The sequence below is a fragment of the Falco peregrinus genome, chromosome 2 (assembly GCF_023634155.1).
Source record: "Falco peregrinus isolate bFalPer1 chromosome 2, bFalPer1.pri, whole genome shotgun sequence".
Lineage (NCBI taxonomy): Eukaryota > Metazoa > Chordata > Aves > Falconiformes > Falconidae > Falco > Falco peregrinus.
Window position 1 is genome coordinate 118,630,970 of NC_073722.1, and position 24,354 is coordinate 118,655,323.

General features: G+C 44.4%; 1 protein-coding gene across 1 annotated transcript in view; it reads left to right on the forward strand.

The window, feature by feature from the left end:
* The first annotated feature begins 7,375 nt into the window (after nucleotides 1-7,375).
* Nucleotides 7,376-24,354, forward strand: part of LOC101921189 (myosin-13) — a 33,936-nt gene continuing 16,957 nt past the window's right edge. Inside the window, exons 1-20 of the mRNA XM_055795117.1 lie at nucleotides 7,376-7,579; nucleotides 7,677-7,820; nucleotides 7,914-8,070; nucleotides 8,635-8,662; nucleotides 8,752-8,863; nucleotides 11,604-11,696; nucleotides 11,791-11,854; nucleotides 11,944-12,042; nucleotides 12,139-12,242; nucleotides 12,522-12,660; nucleotides 13,067-13,185; nucleotides 13,286-13,435; nucleotides 13,518-13,688; nucleotides 13,794-14,103; nucleotides 15,534-15,601; nucleotides 16,128-16,215; nucleotides 18,685-18,802; nucleotides 20,255-20,378; nucleotides 21,176-21,312; nucleotides 22,640-22,895. Of these exons, the coding sequence (XP_055651092.1) occupies nucleotides 7,376-7,579; nucleotides 7,677-7,820; nucleotides 7,914-8,070; nucleotides 8,635-8,662; nucleotides 8,752-8,863; nucleotides 11,604-11,696; nucleotides 11,791-11,854; nucleotides 11,944-12,042; nucleotides 12,139-12,242; nucleotides 12,522-12,660; nucleotides 13,067-13,185; nucleotides 13,286-13,435; nucleotides 13,518-13,688; nucleotides 13,794-14,103; nucleotides 15,534-15,601; nucleotides 16,128-16,215; nucleotides 18,685-18,802; nucleotides 20,255-20,378; nucleotides 21,176-21,312; nucleotides 22,640-22,895 (2,685 nt within the window). The remainder of the gene's footprint in view (nucleotides 7,580-7,676; nucleotides 7,821-7,913; nucleotides 8,071-8,634; nucleotides 8,663-8,751; nucleotides 8,864-11,603; nucleotides 11,697-11,790; nucleotides 11,855-11,943; nucleotides 12,043-12,138; nucleotides 12,243-12,521; nucleotides 12,661-13,066; nucleotides 13,186-13,285; nucleotides 13,436-13,517; nucleotides 13,689-13,793; nucleotides 14,104-15,533; nucleotides 15,602-16,127; nucleotides 16,216-18,684; nucleotides 18,803-20,254; nucleotides 20,379-21,175; nucleotides 21,313-22,639; nucleotides 22,896-24,354) is intronic.

Below are 24,354 nucleotides of genomic sequence, written 5' to 3' on the forward strand. Positions count from 1 at the left end.
TGGCGTGGTCAGAGAGCTGTGCAATGCTGTGGCAAGCACAGCAAGCCTCCTCTGACTGTGGGGTTCTGCTGGTCAGACGTACACTTCAACATGTCTAACGGGCTGACTGTGAGTAGTCAGACCTTGAAGAAGAGGCTGGGCAACAGCTTCTCCCTCTCTTTGTCTGTCTGCCACACCTTGCAGACACTGTGCAAGGGCACCAGTGAGCTACGCCACCCAGAACGGTTGCAACAGACCTGGTCTCATCAGGTTCTGTACAGTATTGGGCCATTCAATACATCAATACAGTGACACCACTGGCACCAGAAAAAAATGTGAAAGCTGTCACCTAGCCTATCTGGCATCACAACATTCACAAATGACACAACAATATGCTGATGAGGCTTCAAACATCATGCTAACATCAGCAAAACCACCAAGTTTGACTCCTGACTCTTTCCACTTCCCCTCCAAATGACTTATCCCATCCCTACCTGCCCCAGGTCCATGTGATCACACCATAGCTGTGTGTTGGCAGCCCTGCTCTTATCCCCTTTTCCATGCTTGCTCACACCCTGTGTTCACAGAGCAGTGCTACCAAGCCTCTACAGCCCTATCAGCCAGGTTCTGCCTTCATGCATAATCTGACAGGTGGATACTGTCAAATATCTCCTGAAAAGACTCCTGCAATACCGTGCTGTGCCCATTACAAAGCAGTGCCTTGCTTCAGTCAAGCCTTAAAACACAACAGCAATGAGGAAAACCATCTCTGGTCTAGGCAAACATTTCCAACAACAAACATTAAACAGCTAAAACCATTCACCCACAACAGTCATGCCTCAGATAAGTCTGAAGGAAAACAAAAGCAGTAAGTGGAAACGGCTCAATGCTACGCATGCTTTTACAGAAAAAGGAAAATAAAGCCTCGGTCTGGCTCAGCCACGACATTGTCTCTGCCTGGCTGACTTCTGCTGAACCTCTGCAGACATGAGGCTGCAGCTGGAGTTTTGCCCCACTGGTGCGATAGACTGCAGGGACAGGGACTGACTGAGGAGCTGATCCCACCCTGGAACAGCCGACACAAGCAACTTCTTGCAGCAGGCCAGTCGCAGGAATGAATCCCAAAACACCATGAAAGATCTGCGTGTGCCTCTTCAGGTCTTCCTTCCACCTTCTGTTGCAGATGACACATTGTTCCCACAGGGAAGCCCAGCTAACGTGCAGGCAACATCCGAGCAGCCTGTGTTAGCTTATGTGATAAAAACTTGTATGTACACCCATAAAGCAGCACAGAGAGACAATGGCAGGAGGGGGAGCCCAAATAACACCCTGCCCAGCTACTCCCAGGTCCATCACAGGAGCCATCAGTCCTTTAAAGGCACTTTTCCTCCAGCCCAGAGGAGCACAGGGTGCATGGGGACCCTGAGGAACAGTACCTTTGCCAGGCCCCTCCCAGGGCTGTCCTGATGCCTGGGATCCAGGCGTGAAGCCCACCACCATGAGCCATGGGAAGCCACTCTGCTTTCAAATTGAGGGGGGCTGCTGCCAGGGGGTGTGGGACGCACCACGGGTTGCAGGGGAATGTGGAGGAATTGTAGAGGAATGAAACTGGGTTAATTAACATTGATAACATACAGCTGCGGGTTGGCTTCAGGGGCGGTGGGTTGGCTGACGTGGATAAGGTGCAGCTGTGGCTGGTTCCTGAGAGTAGTTAAATAGCTCTAAGGGGTAGGGAAGGGGAGTCTTGGATGAGGCAGAGGGAGTGTGCTCTGGGTGTAGGAGAGACAAGGATAGGTCCTGGGAGAAGCAGGGGGCCTGGATAAGGAGAGGCTGGCTGGAAGAAGAGCCCAGAGATGGGGTGCAGCAGAGGCAAGAAGCAGGGTAGACTTGCCTGAAGAGGATAAAGACACAGCATGGGCAGTAGATGAAATTTTGAAACCTTGTGGGTGGTTGGTGGCTGTGCTGGGGCAAGGCGTGGGAGCTACTAACTGAAGTTAACCTGGGATGGTAAAATCCTTGCTGCAGCTGGCTGGTTTTGATAGTGCTGTGACAGGGGAAGAGCAGTCATGCTCACAGGGGGGCTGCTGATGGGATGCTTAAGGGAGGAACCAAAGGTGTGGAAGCAGGTGAGTAGGTGATCAGGCCAGGAGATGGCACCACCTTTTAGTCTCATACACAGAGGCCTCACCAGTACCTGGTACTTAGTCCATGCATGCACATGTATACACTGGATAGTGAGATTTCATGGAGAGATTGCAGAGAAAATATTTCATAAGAAGACAGGACAGACTGTGGTGATGAGGTTCAGGACTCAGCCAGAAAAGCACACAGAGTGGTACAGTTTTCCATGTGATCGGCCCCTTTTATACCCTTTTCTGTTTACCTGCCTCTTTGTCCCTCCCTGCATTCCCCTCATGGGCTTGTACAGCTCTATCAGTTCCTGCACCCACCCCAACCCTGTCTGGGATCTCCCCTGGTTCATGTAGCAGTTGTGCAGTCCAGGATGATCTTCCTGGAAATAGCACCTGTAGCTTTCTGATAGCCCATCAGTTAATGTCCCTGGTGAAGTTTGTTTCTTTTTGTCTTGTTTTTTTTTTGTCAGGTCTGTGTCTCCATGTATATTGTTTCTGGTTCCCCCTTTTACCTTACTTTCCCAGCTGACAAGGTCCTTGATCTGGTAACCTTGCTGGAATAAACATTTTCACGCTCTTCACATGCCTTCATCAAGTAGTGTGACTGATCGGATTTGGTTCCCATCACCTCCTCCCTCAACATTTGTCAGCCAGGTTTGTGTCCTGGTATGTTCTTGGTTATGACTTCCTTTCTTACTGTCCCTTGTGTGTCAAAAAAGGTCCTTAAGCAGATACCCTTAAAGGAGCAGACACTCTCTTTCCACATAATGTTATAGAGCAAGTCAAAGTTACTCTGGTTTGATGTTCAGCCTGCTCCGTTACATCCTCTGCTGGATAACGGAGTGGCACAGAAGCCAGGCTCCTTCCCAGGGGCTGGGACCTGGGGTATGCCTGCAGCCCTCGTGTATCGTAAACCTACAGGCCAGGACTGCACGCTGGCAGCTGTCTTAAGTTGTCCCAAGCTTGAGGCTGGTTTCAAGCTTATCAGCACCCCATACAGTGATAGAAAGAATGAGGGGAAAAATTTGCCTCCCTAAGTCTTCACACAGACTAGGATGGGATGCATTAAAATCACAGTCCATGAAGAAATTATTGTAGACAACTGGAGAAAAAAAAATACCTTGTTGGTTAAAGCAAGCTCTTGAAGCCAGGAGCGAAGTGTTGCCTTATTTGGCGTTATCGGTGCTGTCTTTGGGTTCCTCCATCCTTCACCCTGGCACACAGCAATGTGGAAAGAACAGGTCAGTGCAGCTGACTCCATAGAGCCTTAAACCAATCCTGTCCCTGAGTAATTAGCAGAGAGATCAGAGCTTCAACACGTTTACAACTAAAGAGTAAATTATTATTGACCAAAAATAGAGTGCTTGAATGCTGTGTGGGCAGGAGGTTACATATAAAGAGCCACAGCTGAACGCAACCTTATTCTTTGTTACCTCAGCATCTCACGGTAAGTCCCATCTGCTTGCTTCATACTCTGACCATGACATCTCCACAGCTCTGCAGAGAGGTGGAATATGTAGGGGCATTTTCTTCTCATTCCACACTTCTAACATTCCACGTCATGCTTTATATGCAACAGCAAGGTTAGAGTCCCAAACTACTCCAGTGTGGCGGCACAAACAGAAACAGAAGAGCCATGCTGTTCCTTGGAGGGGCCTTCTACAAACTTTGCTACCTCCAAGCCCTATGAAAGACACAGGAAAACGAACTTTGAAGGCAGTTGGAATTGATTGGAAAATATATGTAATGTAGCTGATCTTTTCTTAGACATTAGACTTGTTTTCAGCGGATCTGAACGCGGGGAGGAACACAAGATTCTCTGTGAGATTTGGTTCTAGATCAAGAGCTGTAAGGGTCTGTGTACAGCTTGGCTGTTGGGAGAGACTACGTGAGGTGTGTAAATGCTTGGTAGAGCATACGCTTAAGCAAATGGATTGGTTTTAACTCTCTCTGTCCTCTCTTTAACCATTCCACACAGATACGGAAAGCAGATTTCTTCCTGGGCTCTCTGAAGGTAAGGGTTTAACGTAACATGTAGCTTTGCTAATTGATCCTGAGCCGTGAGTGAAGTTCACCCAGACAATGGCGAGGGTAGGTGGCAAAAGATTGTGTTGTAGAACCAGGTTCACTGAAAAGGCTATATGCTATTTTAATCAATATGAGTGTATTCACAGTTCATGGTAGGAAATACTCCATTTATCCGGAAAGAAAAGTGACAGATAATCAAGCTTAGCCAAGAGGGTGACAGACAGCAACAGTAATGTCTTTTTTTGGTGTAACCTGGAATTCTGGGATTTATAGACTATTAAAATTCACCCCCTGGTATCTGCACAACTGCTGGAAGCCTGAAACTGAGGTTGTATTCAATTCAAGAAGGGTCTCAGCTTATCCTGCCTTAAGTTAGTTTCCTCTGGGGCAAGGTCTGGAACCTTATATGCTGACTTTGGTTTACCGCACAGGTCCTGAAACCAGAACAAAGTTCAGGACAATCTCATCTGTCTGACAGACAGATCTGTTTATGTACAGAGTCACCTTCACAGAAAATTTAATATGCATTGTTCCCTTCTACACTTTCTGAGGAAGGTTAGTGATTGAGTGACTGGCAGAGTTCACCAGAGCAACAGAAGGAACCTTCCACATACGTGCCTTCCAACCCAATACCAAAAAATGTTCACTGAATTCTGAGCTGAAAGGGATGGAAGTACACAGAAGTAACCTGCTGCCTTCTCTGGCCATGAATGCTTGAAGATCTAAATTTTACACTATTTCTTATCAAATACATTAAGTAGTTTAACAGACTGTGCCCCTTGAGAGATATTCTGAGAATCTATTGGCATTTTCTGATGTTCTGCTTAAGTTTTTCATGGACCCTGTGAAATAATTTCATGTTGCCTCCTTTGAGCCACTCAGAGGCAGGATCACATAAGCAAAAATACTGGGCTCTGTATAAATAGAGTAATACTTTCAAAGAAAGTTAAAGGTTCTGGAATCTGTGCTTTGAAATTTCTGGCTATTAAAGGCTTTTGAGATGCAGTCCCTCAAAGTCCTGCAAGGTGCCTATCCCATAGAAGACAGATTTTGCTGAGAGAGATCAGCAGTTCTACAGCAATGTGTGCAAAAGCAGCATTGCAAATGTCTTCAGACTCCTCTTGTCACTTTCTTGAACATAAAACCACTCCATGTTGATTGTTTCACTACTGTGATGCCTTGGAATTGTACATCTGAGTTGTTCAATCCTGTCCCTTTGTCTTTTTTAGTACCACAATGCATCTGACATCCCAAGAAGGAGCAGGAGTTTAGAATTATTTTTCTTTTGCTACCTAGCACATTAGCTTGCCTGGGAAAGAACAATCTGTTTATGTTTGTTCCTGCCTACATTTATTTCTGCCTGCATTATTTCCAGATGCTCTTGATTTATCCGCACCAGTCCTTATGACTGCAGCAACCTATAGCATCTATTTGTGTACTAGATAACGCTAGAAAACAAAAATAAAACTGAGCACAAAGCAATTTTCTGAAATATTTCTGATAGACAAATCCCTGACTGAATGTCTGGTACATATTGGTACACATTAATTGCCTTTTAATGATTCATAGCTAATATTACTCTATATACCCTCAGTCAGTTTGCACATGAGACCAAGCTGGAGGGGAGTGTTGATGTGCCGGAGGGCAGGAGGCTCTGCAGGGGGGTCTGGGCAGCCTGGACTGATGGGCCAAGGCCAATTGTAGGTGGTTCAACACTGCTCCATGCCAGGTCCTGCCCGCGGGTCACAGCAGCCCCAGCAGCGCTGCAGGCTGGGGCAGGGGGCTGGGAAGCTGCCCGGAGGGAAAGGGCCTGGGGGGGCTGGCTGACAGCCGGCTGGGCATGAGCCCCCAGTGAGCCCAGGTGGCCAAGGTGGCCAACAGCATCCTGGCTTGTGTCTGAGACAGCGTGGCCAGCAGGACCAGGGCAGTGACCATCCCCCTGTGCTCAGCACTGGTGCAGCTGCACCTCGAACCCCGGGTTCAGCTCTGGGCCCCTCACTCCAAGAGGGACACAGGGGGCTGGAGCGTGTCCAGGGATGGGCAGGGGGCTGGGGAAGGGGCTGGGGCACCATCTGATGGGGGGCATCTGGTAGCTGGGGGTGTTCAGCCTGGAGAGGCGATGGCTCAGAGGGCACCTAATTACTTTCTACAGCCCCTCTTTCAGGCAGCTGTGGGCAGGGGGTGTGTGTGCGTTGGTCTCTTCTTCCAGGTAACAAGTGACAGGACAAGATGAAACAGCCTCCAGCTGCCCCAGGGGAGGTTTAGATTTGATAGAAGGAGAAATTTCTTCACTGAAAAGGCGGTTAGGCACTGCAACAGGCTGCCCAGGGAGGTAGTGGAAACAGCATCCCTGGAGGTGTTTGAAAATTTGACAGATGCAGTGCTTAGGAACATGGTTTAGTGAGGAACTTGTCGGTCCTGGGTTAATGATTGGACCTGATGATCTCAAAGGTCTTTTTCAGCCCAAATGATTCTATGATTCTATAATATGTTAAAGCTAATAGGTACTTTGTAATTGAAATTCTTTGAAATGTTATATCATCAAGTTCTTATTTACCTAGATAATACTATGCTATTAATTATTATTGTCAGTATACATTATACTCCTTTAGTAGCTAATATTGCCACAGATCCGAAAAGATGTTATATATTTGGTTCATATGACAAACAAGTTTAGCTTTAGATAGGTGCTGATTGACCCTCACAATTTGTTCCTGTGCTTGTTATAGACAAACTATTTGAACTGTCCCTGCTTGGCATTAAAACATAAAAAACGGACGGGTGCCAAGAATGTCTACACTTAAAAATTATGTGTGAGAGCCGTTCTGCTGAACTTTACAGATCTCACTGGTGTCTAAATCTGTAGATGTCTAATGAAACTATCTATCTGAAGTGGCTCTGTCCATGTGGCTGTGCAGCTGTGTGAATAGCAGGTAAAGGTAGAGCAGGAGAGGCTTTTGAGGACTTCTAGCTTGATATTCTCTCTGCCCTCACTTGGGCACACAGGTATCCTGTTTGAGGGGGATGTCTTCAAAGATAATACACGTCTGTTTACAAATGGAACTTTCTTTATTAGAACTTCTTCAGTGGATACTTAAAACTGAGGCAGAAGTTGTGCCTGACGTTAATTAGTCCTCTTCTTCCTTTTAGTCACTAAGCATGACCACTTTCTGGATAAATTACAGATGCACAGGTTCACTGATGCTTTTCTGAATTCCTCCAGAGTAACTCCAGCCATGAGTTCAGATGCAGAGATGGCAATCTTTGGAGAAGCTGCTCCCTATTTACGGAAGCCTGAGAAGGAGAGAATTGAAGCCCAGAATCGCCCGTTTGATGCTAAGGCAGCCTGTTTTGTGGTGGATGACAAGCAAATGTATGTGAAAGGTACCATACAGAGTAGAGAAGGTGGCAAAGTCACAGTCAAAACCTATGCTGATACAGTAAGTGATATCAACTGTTACTCATACTTGATCATCCAGTTCAGGCAGTGCCCTGGCTTAGTTTTCTTCTCCTGTTGCTCCCTTCTGGTTTGGTCAGACTGTGACTGTAAAGGATGATGAAGTCTTTCCCATGAACCCTCCCAAATTTGATAAAATCGAGGACATGGCCATGATGACCCACCTCCACGAGCCCGCTGTGCTGTACAACCTCAAAGAGCGTTACGCAGCCTGGATGATCTACGTAAGTACCAGCAGCAGCCTGCCTTTGGGCAGCCGGGAGGAACTGCTCTGCCAGGCCAAGTGGGAGCCAACGTGCTGTCTCCCTTCCTCGCAGACCTACTCGGGGCTCTTCTGCGTCACTGTCAACCCCTACAAGTGGCTGCCGGTGTACAACCCGGAGGTGGTGGCTGGCTACCGTGGCAAGAAGCGCCAGGAGGCCCCTCCACACATCTTCTCCATCTCGGACAATGCCTATCAGTTCATGCTGACTGGTGAGTCATTTGGCAGGAATGGGAAACCCTGATATACACAGGACTGGCTGCTTGGTCAAAGAACGCTTGACAGTTCAGGCATCTTACGTGCTGTTCCACTCAGTGCCCAACGGCAACAGCTCCTGTAGTCCTACAGCACAACTCAAGATTATGCCTGTGGCATCCTAATGACCTCTGTGGTGTCTGATAATGAAGGAAAGGCAGTAGCTAGCTATATGGCTCTGTGTCCACTGTAAGGAATTTAAAGAAACAGTAAAGAAGCAACACAGCAAAGAATCTGATTCAGATTAAATAATATTTAAGCCAAGGTCTATAGGTAAAACAAAGCAAATAGTAAGTGGGGTGTCTTATAAGGAACCGCCTCTTCGAGTTAGATTTTGGGCTGCTCCATCCCTCTGTGCACAAAAAAATCCACATGCAGACTAATGCAGAATTTACCTTATCTGGTTACATAGTGATAAATACAGTTACCATATAGTTCTTTCCCTTGAAGTCAGTTGGTTGTCTGAGGACAGAAGACCTCCACATCTCATTTTAACTGCTCTTTCATGACTTTATTTTCAGATCAGAACAATCAGTCAATCCTTATCACGTGAGTATATTTTGGGGTGTGTGTAAAGCTGACAGAGAAGTAAAACTTCTTCCATTTTCCTGTAACAATTAATATTTTCATTTAAACAGCGGAGAATCCGGTGCTGGGAAGACTGTGAATACAAAGCGTGTCATCCAGTACTTTGCAACAATTGCAGTTACTGGTGAGAAGAAGAAAGACCAACAGCCTAGCAAAATGCAGGTATGTCGTTGGCTCCCACTTCTAGTCTTTGGCCAAGACTGTGCTTGCCCAGCAGAAACTAGCAATGCATATTTTTGGGTTGCAGGACTATCAAAAGGCAGAAAGTGTAGCACAACTGAGAACACAGTCAGGATGCACGGTCCAAGCACACCTACACTCATACACCCCTGCTCCCCAGCCTCCACGCCTCTGAACACTAGTGGAACTCGTACTTCAAGAAACATCTTCTTAATGCAGGAAAGGCCCAAGCCTCAGTTTCTCTCCCATCTCCATTTACACAAGGGAAGTCTTCACCAGTCAGAGGAAGATAAAGACAGCAGTTTTCTCTGTGCTGTCTGTCTCTGTGCTTACCCGTTAGTATCCTACGAGATTGTTCACATCCACAGCACCTGAGTGGCTGCAAGTGTAAAGAGAGCAGCCAGTTCCCACTGGCACCTGATTGTGCCATTCCTATTCCTTGGCTCATTCCCACTGACATGGGAAGTGCAGGATCTCTGGACTCCAGAGTGTTATGCTGAAGTTAAAAGTGATTTCAGTTGCATCAGGTGGTAGTTTCCACTGGCCTGTTCTCCTGCCTGTGGTCAATCTAACAGCCCTGAGTGGCAGCAATAGAAAAGGGACAGATTTGGGACAGGTGGGACCACTTGCCTGACAATTAGAAAGTAACCTCAGAGAGGATCCTTCCAGGGAAGAAAGCACATGTCCTGATGCCCCTTTCTGCTGAGCAGCCCAGTTGCTGCAATCTGAGCCCACTGGTGCATTTGCAAGGCGTGGGCTTCACTCCCTAGCACAGAGCAAGCAACAAACATCCTTGTGGCACAAGTGTGTGTCACCACAGTCTGTGAGATGGTATGTGCATCCGAGTAGGTGACACGTGTCAGCGCGTTATCTGAGTACTGAAGGGCACAGTAGAACTTAAGGAGATTCCAGAGCTGAACATTATTTTTGCACTCAGGCAGGTGTCTGTGATTGATGGGTTGTTATGCCAAGGCAAGTTCATCACAAGCACTCTTTCCATCAGCACCATTCCAGAATCTCCTGGGCTCAGCTTTCACCAGCTGCTCACTATGCCGGGACTGATCTCTGAAAAACTTCAAGACAGCTAAGAGATGTACTGACCATGTCTGATATAAGGAAAATCACCTGGCTCTCAGATGGACAACAACCTGTTCTGCCCTCTTCCAAGCTTATTCACAGAATACTCTATTTTTTCAGTGTTCATAACCTCCGTAACAATAGTATGTGCCTCTTCATAAGAATGTTAGATAAAACACTCAGGTCATAGTTCTGTCTAACCCAGCATCCTATCTCAGATGCAGCATGAAATCAGATGCCAGGCAGGAGTATATAAATAAGAGAAGCATGTAACAGCATTCCCCCAGAACACTGTCTCAGCCTCCAGCATCTTGTCACCCTGGCTGTGGATAAGACTCCAGAACGAACTTGTATAAAGAATTGCCATGTCTCCTTCCATGCTGTTCTCCATCCACCCTTATGAGTTCCCTGGTCACAGCTGTGCACTAAAAAGAGGTTTGGTGTTGCTGTAGTCAGCTGCACTGACACACACATCTCTTCTGTTCTCTTAAACAAGGAAGTTAATTTAGAAAGCAGAAAGACACATGTGGGAGGGCATTTGGGATTTTTTTATCTGGAAAAAAAAATTACACAGAGCTTCACAGGCTACTGTGTTGGCATAATTTTATGGGGTCCAGCTTCATGGTGGACCAATACAACTAATTTAAACCTCTCGTGCCACCTGCAGACCGCGTTGGGAACGGCGCTCCCCGTCCAATGCACGATGTTAAAGGCTGCCCTGAACACCGCGTAGGAAGATGCAGCAGCTCGAGCTGTGCCACTCATCTTTCATCTCGATAAAATCTGATTTCTTTTTCTCATTCTTTGTTTTCCACCTCTGTCTTAGAAATTCTCCCTAGCAACGCTTTCATGCCCTGACTGTGTAGGTATAAACCATGACTTTGCTAGAAGCCTTGAGAAAAGCTTTGCTCTATCATTCCAAAAAAGCACACGGTGACTGCTTCCTGGACCATACTGCACAGAAAATGACAGACACCATGTCAGAGAAGCTTCCTTCCTCCCATATTTCTGCAGTTAACAAGAGTCATAAATCGAAACTTTACATATTATTCCTTCTGCAGTTATGCAGCAAAAAAAACCCCAGAGATTTTGTTCTCTGTTTTAAGTATTTTGAGTCTCAGGCTTTGTCCATGTCCTACTCTTCAAAGCATGTCTGGACATGTATTTCTGCATTCTGAAAGGCTGCTGGTTGAATGCAATTGAAATATATTCTCCCTTGCTAAGTGCTTCCTACTGAAGGCTGTACCTCTCTCTCTCTGTTCTGGGCTCGAGTAACCTCCAGAAAAAATTGCTAAATTTTCACACAGTCTTTAGCTGTCATGGCCTTTGTGAATGGGAATGTGGAAGCACCTCTCATACAGATTTCAAACTCCCTGATGTCCACTGCAGTGACTCTGTATGCACCCAAGATATGATAGCGGGTACAAGAATGAAACAAATACAGATCTGTCTTTCAGCACTATTCCCTTTGAAACCAACGGCAATATTCATGAGCAACAGCTGATGAGTGCTTAAAACATCTGCTACGTTTTAGGTTAAAATCACATAAGAAGTATAGAAATGGTCTGTTATTAATATCTCCTTTGCGATATTTATTATCGACCAATAGTGATGTTTGGTAAGGAGCTTTTTCTCCTGTAACTAGGGAACTCTGGAGGATCAGATCATCCAGGCCAACCCACTGCTGGAGGCCTTTGGAAACGCCAAGACCGTGAGGAACGACAACTCCTCACGCTTTGTGAGTTCCTTTCAGATTTGTTGGAATGTAGCTATCTAATATCTCTCATTCATTGACTGCTGTAAGCAATGGGTTGATCTGTACTGCCTGATAGGGAAAATTCATCCGGATTCACTTTGGAATAACTGGCAAGCTGGCCTCTGCGGATATCGAAACCTGTGAGTTGCAGCAAGTCAGTGCATGAAGAATTTGTCCATTTATCATCTCAAGTTTACCAGGAGACTAACAGCATCTCTCTTTTGGTTAGATCTCCTGGAGAAATCGAGAGTGACTTTCCAGTTGGCCAGTGAAAGGAGCTATCATATTTTTTATCAGATAATGTCCAACAAGAAGCCAGAGCTCATTGGTGAGTGCCAGCAGTGCTGGGCTTGGATCAGCGAGTGCTTTCTCTTTCCACGGTGACCTAGCCCAGTGACACCAAAGGTGCCCTGTATACCTGCAGATCTCCTCCTTATCTCCACCAACCCCTACGACTTCCCCTACGTGAGCCAAGGAGAAGTCACTGTTGCCAGCATCGACGACAGCGAGGAGCTGCTGGCAACGGACGTGAGTGGAGCAGAGCAGAGCAACGGCAGGGCATCCCTGCTGCCAAACCGGCCATAGCCAGGGAATCCTGGCTGGGGTAGCTGAGTGCTGGGCTGTGCCACCCCACAGCACCTGCGGGCCCCCGTCGGTGCGGCATTTGTTCAATGTGGGCAGGGAGGTGAGGGAGGCAGTGGGAGGAATGGCACCTTCCCATCGCAGCTCACGTGCCTGTTAGCAGCACTTTGTGCTTCAGCCTTTGGGCTTCTCTGACCTTCCCTGACCTGCCTGTTGCCTCCGCAGAGCGCTGTGGACATCCTGGGCTTCAGCCCTGATGAGAAAGTGGGGATATACAAGCTGACAGGGGCCGTCATGCATTATGGAAACATGAAGTTCAAGCAGAAGCAGCGGGAGGAGCAGGCAGAGCCGGACAGTACAGAAGGTAGTGTTGACTGCGTAGTTTGCTTGTGAACTGCACCAGGAGACAAGCTAGCAACCCCATAAAGTGCCCAACACTTTGAGAGCGACTTTCCCTTCCAGAAACTAATCTTTTTAAGCATGTTGCAAGTTCCACAAAGCAAATTATTTAATTTGTGCTCTGCAAGGAAACAGAAAGACATAAAGATGAAGCATTGCTGCAGTCCTCCGCAGATGGAGAAGCAGTGTGCTGCAGCTGAGACACTGCCTGTGTTGGGGGACGACATCCTCCTTGGGGCTGGAGAGGAGCTTCCCTTGACAATAGGTGCATTTGAGTAGCGCCAGACGTAGGCTTATAAGAGAAACATACTAGAGGACCAAGACATTTTTTCTTTGCCTTTTTTGAACACATTTTCTGTCTCTGATCCTAGTGGCTGACAAAGCTGGCTATTTGATGGGTCTGAATTCTGCTGATTTGCTCAAGGCTTTATGCTATCCCCGGGTGAAAGTTGGGAATGAATATGTAACCAAAGGACAAAATGTCCAACAGGTACCTTGACAGCTGGTCAGCTTTTCATTTTGTCCAGACAATTCTTCCAACTTCAAAGCTGATTCAACTTTCATTACTGCCATGGCTGTGTTTCTCACAGGTATACAATTCAGTGGGTGCATTGGCTAAATCAGTCTATGAAAAGATGTTCCTATGGATGGTTATTCGAATCAACCAACAGCTGGATACGAAGCAGCCCAGACAGTACTTCATTGGTGTCCTGGACATTGCTGGCTTTGAAATTTTTGATGTGAGTTACAGTAGGTATGTTTGTCTATTGACAACTTTTCCAAACTAACTGGCATTTTTTTTTACATTTTTAATTTCTGCAGTTCAACAGCCTGGAGCAGCTGTGCATCAACTTCACCAATGAGAAACTGCAACAGTTCTTCAACCACCACATGTTCGTGCTGGAGCAGGAGGAGTACAAGAAGGAAGGAATTGAATGGGAGTTCATTGACTTTGGGATGGACCTGGCTGCCTGCATTGAGCTCATTGAGAAGGTAGAGAGAATCTTTCTGTTTCAGGGAAGCACATTTCTTTCATGGTCATTTATTTTAGTCCAGTCATTCTTGATAAAATGACACATTACCGTTGAATTCTCCCAGCCCATGGGCATCTTCTCCATCCTGGAAGAGGAGTGCATGTTCCCCAAGGCAACTGACACCTCTTTCAAGAACAAGCTCTATGACCAGCACCTGGGCAAGTCCAACAACTTCCAGAAGCCCAAGCCTGCCAAAGGCAAGGCTGAGGCCCACTTCTCCCTGGTGCACTATGCTGGCACGGTGGACTACAACATCTCTGGCTGGCTTGACAAGAACAAGGACCCCCTGAATGAAACTGTTGTGGGCTTGTACCAGAAATCATCCCTGAAGCTGCTGGCCTTCCTTTTCTCTAACTATGCTGGTGCAGAAACAAGTAAGTGCTTTTTCAGTGATGATCAGGCAAGAATCAACACAAGTCTACTTCTGCTTCTCCTCTTTGTGGTTTACTCTAGACTATCTATCATCTCCTAATGTGACCTTGTTCTTGTGTGCACCCAGATATGCCAAAACCAAGATATCAACATGCAGAACTGCTGAAAACACCACCTTCACGTGGTACAGAGAAGTAAATCTTAGAAAGTCAAAACAAAGCGACAGGAGGTGTATGTTTTCTGAGTTACTGTGTTGTGAATCACGTGCATTCTTATTCATCTTCTAGATAAGAGACAGTTTTGTTTCTTGAGGTGAATTGGAAGGACTAGAAGAAATTCATGGAACTATTTGATATCCAGCTGAGCAGTCCTGGTGTTGCAAGGGAAAATGACAGAGACAGTGAATATAATTTAGAAGTTCTCTAAGGGCATCAGAGAGCAGTCCAATCTTCTACCCCTTTTTGTGGCTTAAGACTGTCAAATTGGGCAGTTGATAGGTCTGCCTTACCAAAAATCGCCACGCAGACTTCTATAAAAACACCCAACCCAATATTCTGTCAGCCTGGATGCTGGGCAAATAGATGAGGCAGTATACAGCAGTGGTCAACCCAGCCATCAGGTATATGGACAGCAGGGTTTGAGGCTCAAGAGGGTCCTGCATGGGGACTTCCCTGCTGTTCAACCTGGCTGACACAACAATGTGTCTGAGCAAGCTCCTAGGAAATGCTGGGGATGAGTCAGCTGTGGTCCTCGCAGGTATCATCATTATAAGGAAGGTGGGAACAAAAGGTTGTGGGGATAAAATTTTGGATAAGGTGTCATGTTCAGAGCACAAAGGCTCCATTTAAGTCTCAATTTAATTGGCTTCGACAGCGCAGCAAATGCAAAAAGGCAGTGAGCTGCTTAGACTTGTATTCCTGAGACTATAATCTGCTTTGTGCCGCGGGGCTGCCATAATTCTGAATAGATCCCTGTTCTTCATCTGGAACACTGGATTAGGAGATTATTCTACAGAAGGTTTCACTGCATTGATAAATAAATGTTCACTGCTGAGCCACATTCTTGTAGCCTTTCACCTAATTAAATTAAAATGGGGCTATGTCTTTAAGTAAAAGCAATGTGACTAGTAGCACAGAGGACACTGTTACGAAACTTAAATCAGGCTATAGGGTTCCATACCACCAAAGCCATATACATTATGATGCAACCTAAATCACACACCTGAGGCCAAATATGCCATATACTAATCAGTAATCAATCGACAATCAGCTAGCAGCAGTTCATTAAAGTTCTCGTGTAATATCAAGACCGTATTTAAAATTAAAAAATAATTATTCTATTGGCCCATGACCAAAGAAAGGAAGGTGGGGCCTACCAAACGTACTGCTTACTCTAACCGTTCACCTCCTATCTATTTCTGCCAAGGCGATAGTGGCGGGTGGCAAGAAAGGTGCTAAGAAGAAGGGAGGCTCTTTCCAGACAGTGTCTGCTGTGTTCAGGGTATGTGTATTTCCTTTGAAATGAGCCATGCTTCCACAAAAGTGATCCGAGGGCTGGAACACCCCTGCTATGAAGGCAGGCTGAGAGGACTGGGGTTGTTCAGCCTCAAGAAAAGAAGGCTCCAGGGAGACCTTATTGCAGCCTTTCAATACATAAAGGGGGCTTACCAGAAAGATGCTTTTTTACCAGGGCCTGTAGTGACAGGACAAGAGGCAATGGCTTAAAACTATTCAGATTAGGCATAAGTAATATTTTTTTTTTTATGATGATGGTGGTGAGACACTAGAACAGGTTGCCCAGAGAAGATGTGGATCCTCCATCATTGGCAGTGTTCAAAGTCAGGTTGGATGGGGCTTGGAACATCCTGATCTAATGAAAGATGTCCCAGCCCATGGCAGCGGTGTTGAACTCCATGATCCTTGAAGGCCCCTTCCAATCCAAACTGTTCTATAATGCTTTGACATTTAAATAAGAATGCAAAAGCTTTGTAGCTAGAAGTTCAAACCCGTATTTTGTTCTATCACAGGAAAATCTGAACAAGTTGATGACTAACCTGAGAAGTACCCATCCTCACTTTGTGCGTTGCCTGATTCCTAATGAGACCAAGACACCTGGTAAGTCTGTCATTACACTCTGAAGACAAGGGACTGACCGGGATTCCCCTGCTTATCTTCCACACCAACTTCTTCCAGAACAGCTCCCTTTGCACGTGAACCTCATATCAGGGCTGGCCTGCAGGACAGTGCCCAAGTAAATCTTCTTGTATTGTTTATCATGACTGTAACATTTTGAGCATTACATGGCCCACAGCACTTACCCATCATTGCTTAATGTGTGTACAGAGCTGAAGATGATAAGGATGAAAGTTTCATTACAGCTGTTGTGGGTAACAGCATTATCAAATCCTTATAATAAATGTGTAGTTTCAAGGACCACTCTGTCATTCAGAACTATTGGGTTCAGCCCAAGACCACTTACCAATTTCTAACTACTCAGTGTTAGGATCTGATTCACTGAGCTGGAGGACTTTCAAACAAATCATATAGCATTTGTAGAATTCCATGCACAAGCTTCTGGGTGCTGCTAGCACTTGGAAAGCATTTTGATATAAAGGTACTTTATTTAATTAAATATTAAACTCTCTCAGAGTTTTGTCTCTGAAATCTTAGAATCATAGAATCATTTAGGTTGGAAAAGACCTTTAAGATCATCAAGTCTAACTGTTAACCAGGCACTGCCAAGTCCACCACTAAACCATGTCCCTAAGCATCGCATCTACAAAATTTTTAAACACTTCCAGGTATGGTGACCCCACCACCTCCCTGGGCAACCTGTTCCAGTGCTTGACCACCCTTCCACTGAAGAAATGTTTCCTACTAGCCAATCTAAACCTCCCCTGATGCAACTTGAGTCCGTTTCATCTTGTCCTGTCACTTGTTACCTGGGCGCAGAGACCAACCCCCGCCTGCCTACAGCCCCTGTCAGGCAGCTGTAGGGAGCAATCAGGTCCCCCCTGAGCCTCCTTTTCCCCAGACACAGTCAAGTTTGGGAGTATTTTCCTGTGGCCATTAAAGTACTTGGGGAGAGACTTGCCTGTGTGGGTTTTAGGAGTCTAGTAACTATGGGATCTGATACTGGTAGAATACCAAGGTAGATACTGGAAGAATGTAGTAGATGCAACAGGAGTACCAGAAAACAGGAGCTTAGCATCTGTTTAATCTGCTCAGGAAACAAAAGGCCAATTTCAGAATGTTTCTTGCCTTTCTTTTTATGTCTCTCTGTGTAACACTGAACACCACAAGCAGGATTTAAGCAACACACATATATACGGCATTCACATTTCAGCTATCCATCTAAACTTTTATATTCAGTGGAGAGAAGCTGACATTTTAACGTATGACTCATCTGGCCCTTTTTATACATATATCTTAGGATGAGATTAATCACATCCTAGAAGAAACTGTTTCACTGCACTGATTATAAATGGACCCTAAATGTAAATCTCCACACTTTGTATCCTAAGGTGAAGAAAGAGGAATCCCACTGGGGTCTTGACAGTCAACAAGGTGTAAGGGGAAATTAAGGAAACCTACTAAATTATGAAAGTATATTTGAATGAACAATTTTGCCAGATATAGATGTCACTTTAACGTTCAGTTGCTTCTTTTGACAGAGGTGACTCAGCAGGAATCTTGAGTTTTGCTTTTTAAGAAAAAGAAAAGCAGTACTGTGTGAGTAAAATTAAGGGTGGTGAAGTGACAGAAGAGAAACTGGACATCTGATTTTTAGCTGGTTTTAGGGTGCTTATGCTAGACTTTTCTAACAACCTTTTTGGGTACGGCTTTGTTGATTACACTGAAAAGATAAAGGGTACGGACCATTCCATACTGCTTAATGTCTCTAGCAGCTGATGGAATTTCTGCATGACAAAGTGATTCCAAGAGGAGCTTATTCTGCCAGTTGTACTTTGTTTGTAATACTTGGGAATAAGACTTAGAAATACATTTGATTAATATCTCAAATAGATGTTTTAGGAGAAGAAAGATAATTCTTCCAAGTTTAATCAACTGTCCTCTACAGGCAAACTGAGAGATTTAAGCAACGTGCTTATCCACTCCTGTGTTGGACTCTATCTAGCTACCAAATGTAATCCCGTTTGAGTGTAGTCAATACAGCATTCAAGGACAAATCTTACCTAAAGTGAAGAGCTGATTGTCTAGATGGTACTACGCTCTACCTCACGCCACCTCTGCCTACATCCCATGAGAATGTTGATGCTGTTGATTTTTCAGCTGGTTTCCTAAAGCATTCTCCTGCAATTTTTGAGTGATGTGGCCTTATGCCTTTTGGCCATTGGCAATTCACAAACTGCCAGCCCTAGCACTCTTAGTAAAGCTCAGCTCACTGAAGCAGCTCTCTGCAGCTTGCACAAATTGGAGACATGTTCCATCTTTACTTCCTGCATCTTTAATCAAGAACTGGTTGAATTTTATCAAAAAAGAGGGAGGTCATTCTGGAATGCTAATATATATGGAGATTCTTTGGAAGAAAAGGAGAGTCATGATGGATGTATTTTGTTTAAGGTGAAATGGACCATTACCTGGTGATGCATCAGCTGCGGTGCAATGGGGTTCTAGAAGGCATCCGAATTTGCAGGAAGGGGTTTCCAAGCAGAATCCTTTATGCAGACTTTAAGCAACGGTAGGTCCTCAGTCATTACTGTCTGTTAAGAAAAAGCCTCAGTAAACCCACAACTCAGGTGACAAGTCTGGTAACATGGAGAGACACCCTCTGAATCAGACTAGATTAGCGGTGTTTGAGGGAACCAAGTCATTAATGCTGTCCTAGGTCATTCCAGTCTTTTCCTCTATGATCAGACCGGGCATTTCTTGATTCATCAAAAACAGTATCATTTCTACAGCTGCAGTCAATGCCTGATGATTCAGAGATACAAAATGCTTGTAGTGTAATGAATTCAGTGGCATGGTAGACAGCTCTTGGTAAGTCTCCCAGAGTACAGATTAAAAAAATAATACATGTCAGCACAGCTTCCTTACAGTGCACTGACTAAGCATTCAAAAATCCAAAGCTTTGCAGTGCTATGTCAGTGGCCTGCAACCTGTGCCTTGTTTTCCTCACCTTTAAAATGGAGACAATTAAACTGGTTCACGTGAGCCTAGCTGCTGTAAAATGCTGAATCAGAACTGACTGCTGTTATAATTAAATGCAACAGTAGCATCTTTCATGCTAAACTGGTGTGACCAGGACCTCTCTGAAAATGCCCTGCAACCTAATGTTCAGTAAGGCATTAGCTGGTCTCAATTGTCAAATTATGATTTGATGTGACAGGTGAAGGAATCCATCTATCATAGTCATGATCCAGAACCACAAAGTGCTTTATAGATGAAAGGAAATGTGCTCAAGTTCAGGAGAAACTACAATAGAAGCCTAAAACAGATAATAAATTCACTGCACCATTATCACTGTCTTGATTTTACATATTCTTCTTCAAAGTAGATTTGTGAATAGGAAGTGTTCCAGTGTACAGTCCCATATCCTCATTGATGTATCTGAAGAAACCCCTTTAGAAGACTTAGAGCGGTCCTATTCATGACACAGGATTACCCTAATCATTAAGTTACCTTGCAAAATGCTAAGGCTGCTGTTAGCATTTACAGAATAATACCATGCCCTTTTTAGTCCAAATTCAAGGGTTCAGTGGTACAACTCATAGAGACTGTGAGCTGTGCAAGATCTGTACTCCCTCTGGAACAGCTGATTTTTATTACTAGTTTTAATTCACCTTCAACTTTAATATGAGTAGCATTCCTCTGATCAATGAAGCAAGATGAGAAGAGGTTGACATGTCCTCACTATGTTCTTCCTAATTCCTGGACCTGCAAACACTCTTAAGTATGCACATTAATTTTGTATGTAACAACAAAGTATGTTGTTACGCAGCCAACAGATTCCTCTGAAGGGTAGACACATCCCCTTGTCATCACGTTCTGTTCAGCCAAGACCATCTAGATTTCAGATGGCATATTCATCTAGATTTCAGATAGCTCAGCTTCTGTATACTTTATCCTATATGATGAATCCTATTTTCCTCACCCTGTTTGCAACCAGTCCTTGCAACCTGTCTCACCACAGGTACAAGATTCTCAATGCCTCAGCCATTCCAGAAGGCCAGTTCATTGACAGCAAAAAGGCTTCAGAAAAGCTTCTTTCCTCCATTGATGTTGACCACAACCAATACAGATTTGGCCACACCAAGGTAAAGCCCTTGTGGAAAAGTGCATATAATTAATGGCAAAAAAAATTGTTTGTTGAAAGTACTTCTTGCATATGAAATCAGCCTTCATGAGAATTAGAAACAAAGTACACCAGTAGCAAGAAAGAGTACAGAAAACTTGTCTGGTTGTGGGGTATGTGCGAGGGGTGGCATTGTCAGCCCTTGCAACACCGCACTACCAGAATGCCCCAGCGTGGCTGCAACTAGAACTAGTTTTCTCCTGCCAGCTGAACTCATTTATATCTGTGCATGTTAGACAAGCTCAGACAAGTTTGGACAGTCAGGCTTTCCAGGGGATTTAGACACACATGTAAGTTTATCTTCCACACAAGCAAGGTAGTACTGTCCTTGGACAAAAACCCAATTGCCTACAGTACTGAACAGACATCATCAGGTATGCTCCTCAAGCCACCTCTAACTCAATTTACAGAGCAAACCTGGAGCCTGACAAATGGGTAGAGTCCAGCGAGAGACAGAGTAGGATAAGTTGAAAGTAAAGCCTTTGTTTTAATAACTACTGATGAGCTTGATCTTCCACAACCTACACTGGAGCAGGCATCAAATAACATTGCAATAATGTAATTAGATCATACATAGAGTGACTTGTCATGAATCACAGGAACACTGAGGATATTAATACTGACATAACATTTCTCTAGCTGATGAACCTTTATTCTGCAGGCATTTTTCCAAAACTGCCTTATACTACCCTGCATCAGCTGCCAATGGTTGCGTATCTGCCTCAGCCTCAAACTATTTGACCATCTTTTATGTTCTAGGTGTTCTTCAAGGCAGGTCTCCTGGGACTCCTAGAAGAGATGAGAGATGAGAAGCTTGTTAGCCTCATCACTCATACACAAGCTATGTGCAGAGGGTACCTCATGAGAAAAGAGTTTAAGAAGATGAATGAAAGAAGGTAATAAAAGAAAATACTAACAATCATACAGTGTAGGACCAGAAGTCCAGCAGTGCAGTATACTGTCTCAGGCAAAAAGCTGTCCTCAGGAAAGACCCTTAGAAAGGCTAGGGGAAACAGAGCAAGCACAAACTAATAGTTTCCTTGTTATAGCCTCCCAAATTCTGGCAATGGGCATTTAGCAACCAGACTATACAGCTGGGCCATGATATTTATTATTTAATAGTGAATCTTTTCTTCAGGAATGCAATTGCCATTTTCAACCTGTAAAGAACCCCATGGCAGAAACAGCCAACTGAACAAGTGCTAAGGTTTGTCTGTTTTGGACACGTTGTACGAGAATTTCATTGTATCACACTGGTTTTGTAAGGAATGGCGTATAATTACTTTCTGTTCTCTTTAATTTTCTTTCATGGCTCCATCACCCAAGATGAACAATTCTAGCTTGTACAGAGAAGGTACTCCATACTTTCAACCATTCCAGATACCCCTCCCATTTCAGTTGTCTCCCTTTGAGATGAATCATGTAAGATTTAGAGTGTAGGAGTGGCAGCACTAGGCAAGCCAAGCAAACTTTCTCAAATGTTGTTGACAAGTGAAAACTTTAGGAGGAGCAAGGGTTGCATAAATGTATAGGATGCTCTGCCAACCAGCTGCTTGTATTTGTAATACTCCGCAGTATATATTTAGCTCAGGGGGGGTCCTGAGCCAGGCATAGTTTCTAAGAATTCAGTAACTTACTGAATTTCTCTTCAAGGAATTGTCTGATCTCCCCTTGAGCACATCAACAACATCCTCTTGCATTCAATACCATAAAAAGTTTTGGGTTCAATTTTTTTTTTTTTTTAAGTTTTTCTGTTTCTGTCTGACAATTTCTAATATGGCATTTCCTAGTTTGAGTGACCCAAAAAGCAACAAGCTGCTGTTTCCATAAAAGACAGTAAATCCCAGATTTGTAATCTCAACAGCAGTACTTCAGGGATGTCAGTTTTCACTCTGGTATTTCACCTGAGTGCTTGTCCTTTCTTTGAGATTAAAGAAGATCTCAGAAATTCCCAGGCAACTTGCCAGAGAAATCTGTCTGGTTTTGAGTATTTCTGCCTCTTATATCCAGGGATAGTTATTGTTCGTGCTACTGAACCAGCCATTCTGCAGTTAAGGGCCTAGAAATGACTCTTTAATACAAGCAAGGGAAATAAGGAAAAGAAAAAAAAAGTCTCATGCAAGAGTTCCTTAAAGAAAATGCTGATGCTGTATGGCCAATAATGAGTCTGTTTCCAACCCAAGTCTCACCAGCCTCATAAGCTGTGTTTTCATGTGTTTTCAGAGAATCCATTTATATCATCCAATACAATATTCGCGCATTCATGAACGTGAAGCACTGGCCCTGGATGAAGCTGTATTTCAAGATGAAGCCCTTGCTGAAGAGTGCAGAGTCTGAGAAGGAGATGGCCAACATGAAGGAAGAGTTTGAGAAAACCAAGGAAGAGCTCGCAAAGTCTGAGGCAAAAAGGAAAGAGCTGGAAGAGAAAATGGTAACCCTGTTGCAAGAGAAAAATGACCTGCAGCTTCAGGTTCAATCTGTGAGTAACCTCCACCTCTACGTTCACCCCACTTCTTCTTATCCTGCTGCTCTTTCCCTTGTCTTTTCCATTGTTCTTCATAAACAGACATGTAACGGGGCCAGATTCTCCACTGCTTTGTATCTGGTCTTGTCATATACACCTAAGTGAAGTGAGTACAGAGCACGTATAAAACTTTACCACCAGAAGAAATACAGAAAATTTTGACTGGGCTCCCACATAAACCCACTTGGCTATTAAGCAACCATCAGTGAAAGAATCAGATGTTCCACAGTACATTCAATGTGCTCCTAATTAATAATGGTATCTGATTCTTAATGAAATACAGGCTGTTGCCACCTCTGCTGACCACTATAACATGAAGCCAGCACAGAGGTGCTTTCCTGTCAGAGACAGGACTGAAACCATGGAACAAAAACTGATGCTTTTCTCTGGAATATCGCTGAGCAGAAACTGAAATTGCACAGGACAGGTATACATTGGTTTTCAAAGTTAATAAGATACTACATGGCCAAGGGTGGTCTGGTGCAAGTGGACCTGTCACTTGTTTCCATGTGCTTTCAAACCAGTTGGGTTCTGACAAGTATTGTTTCAAGCACCAAGGCTGTAGCTGTGCATGCAGAAGATCAGATTAGTTATCTGAATCCTTCTTCAGAACTTCAACTTAACCTCACCCCGTTTTCTGAGTTTCTTTGTACCCTTCTTGGTACTTAACACACTGTCCTCCAGAACCCACCTAGTTTACAAGCATCCGGGGCTTCACTTTAACCCCTGCACAGATGGTAAGCCAAAAAAACCCAAGAAGCCCAGATTTAACTAGACTAACTTCCAGATTAGGATGCCTTACAAAGCACTCAGATTTCAGATTTTAGAACATAAAAGAAGTCCTAAGATACGATCGCTGCCCTCAAATGTATTGTCTGACTCTCAATTCCCAGTTCCTCACCATTTTAGTATTGGAAAAATACTTCCTGTCTTCTAAGTCCCTTTTTCCTGAGGGAATTTCTATCAACCCTTCCTGAAAGATTCTACAAGCACCACCTTCTCCAAGTTAGTCATCAGAAGTTGCACGCTCACTAGCCATGATTTTCAGTGCTACAGATTTCAGTCAGAATCTGAGAGAGAATTAAACATACCATCTTCTGTTATTGCAGTGATGGCTTTCAGCCGTAACTTCTGGGAGGCAACAGATACCTTTTCCAGTATTCTACTTAAAATACATCGTTGTAGCGTTAATTTAGACAAAATTTTGTCTGTCGATCATGTGTCTCAAAATGTTAGCCATAGTAAAAGTTGCAGGCTGCAATTCAGGTCAAGCTCTTGGCTGAGAGAGGTTAGAGAATGGTGGGAGCAAGGTTAGCCTCATGTGAATAAAGCAGAAGTTTCTGGAGAGACAGACCAACCTGTGTCATTAGAGCTAGAGCAGCTTATTAAAGATAAAATCATTCAACACTATGAA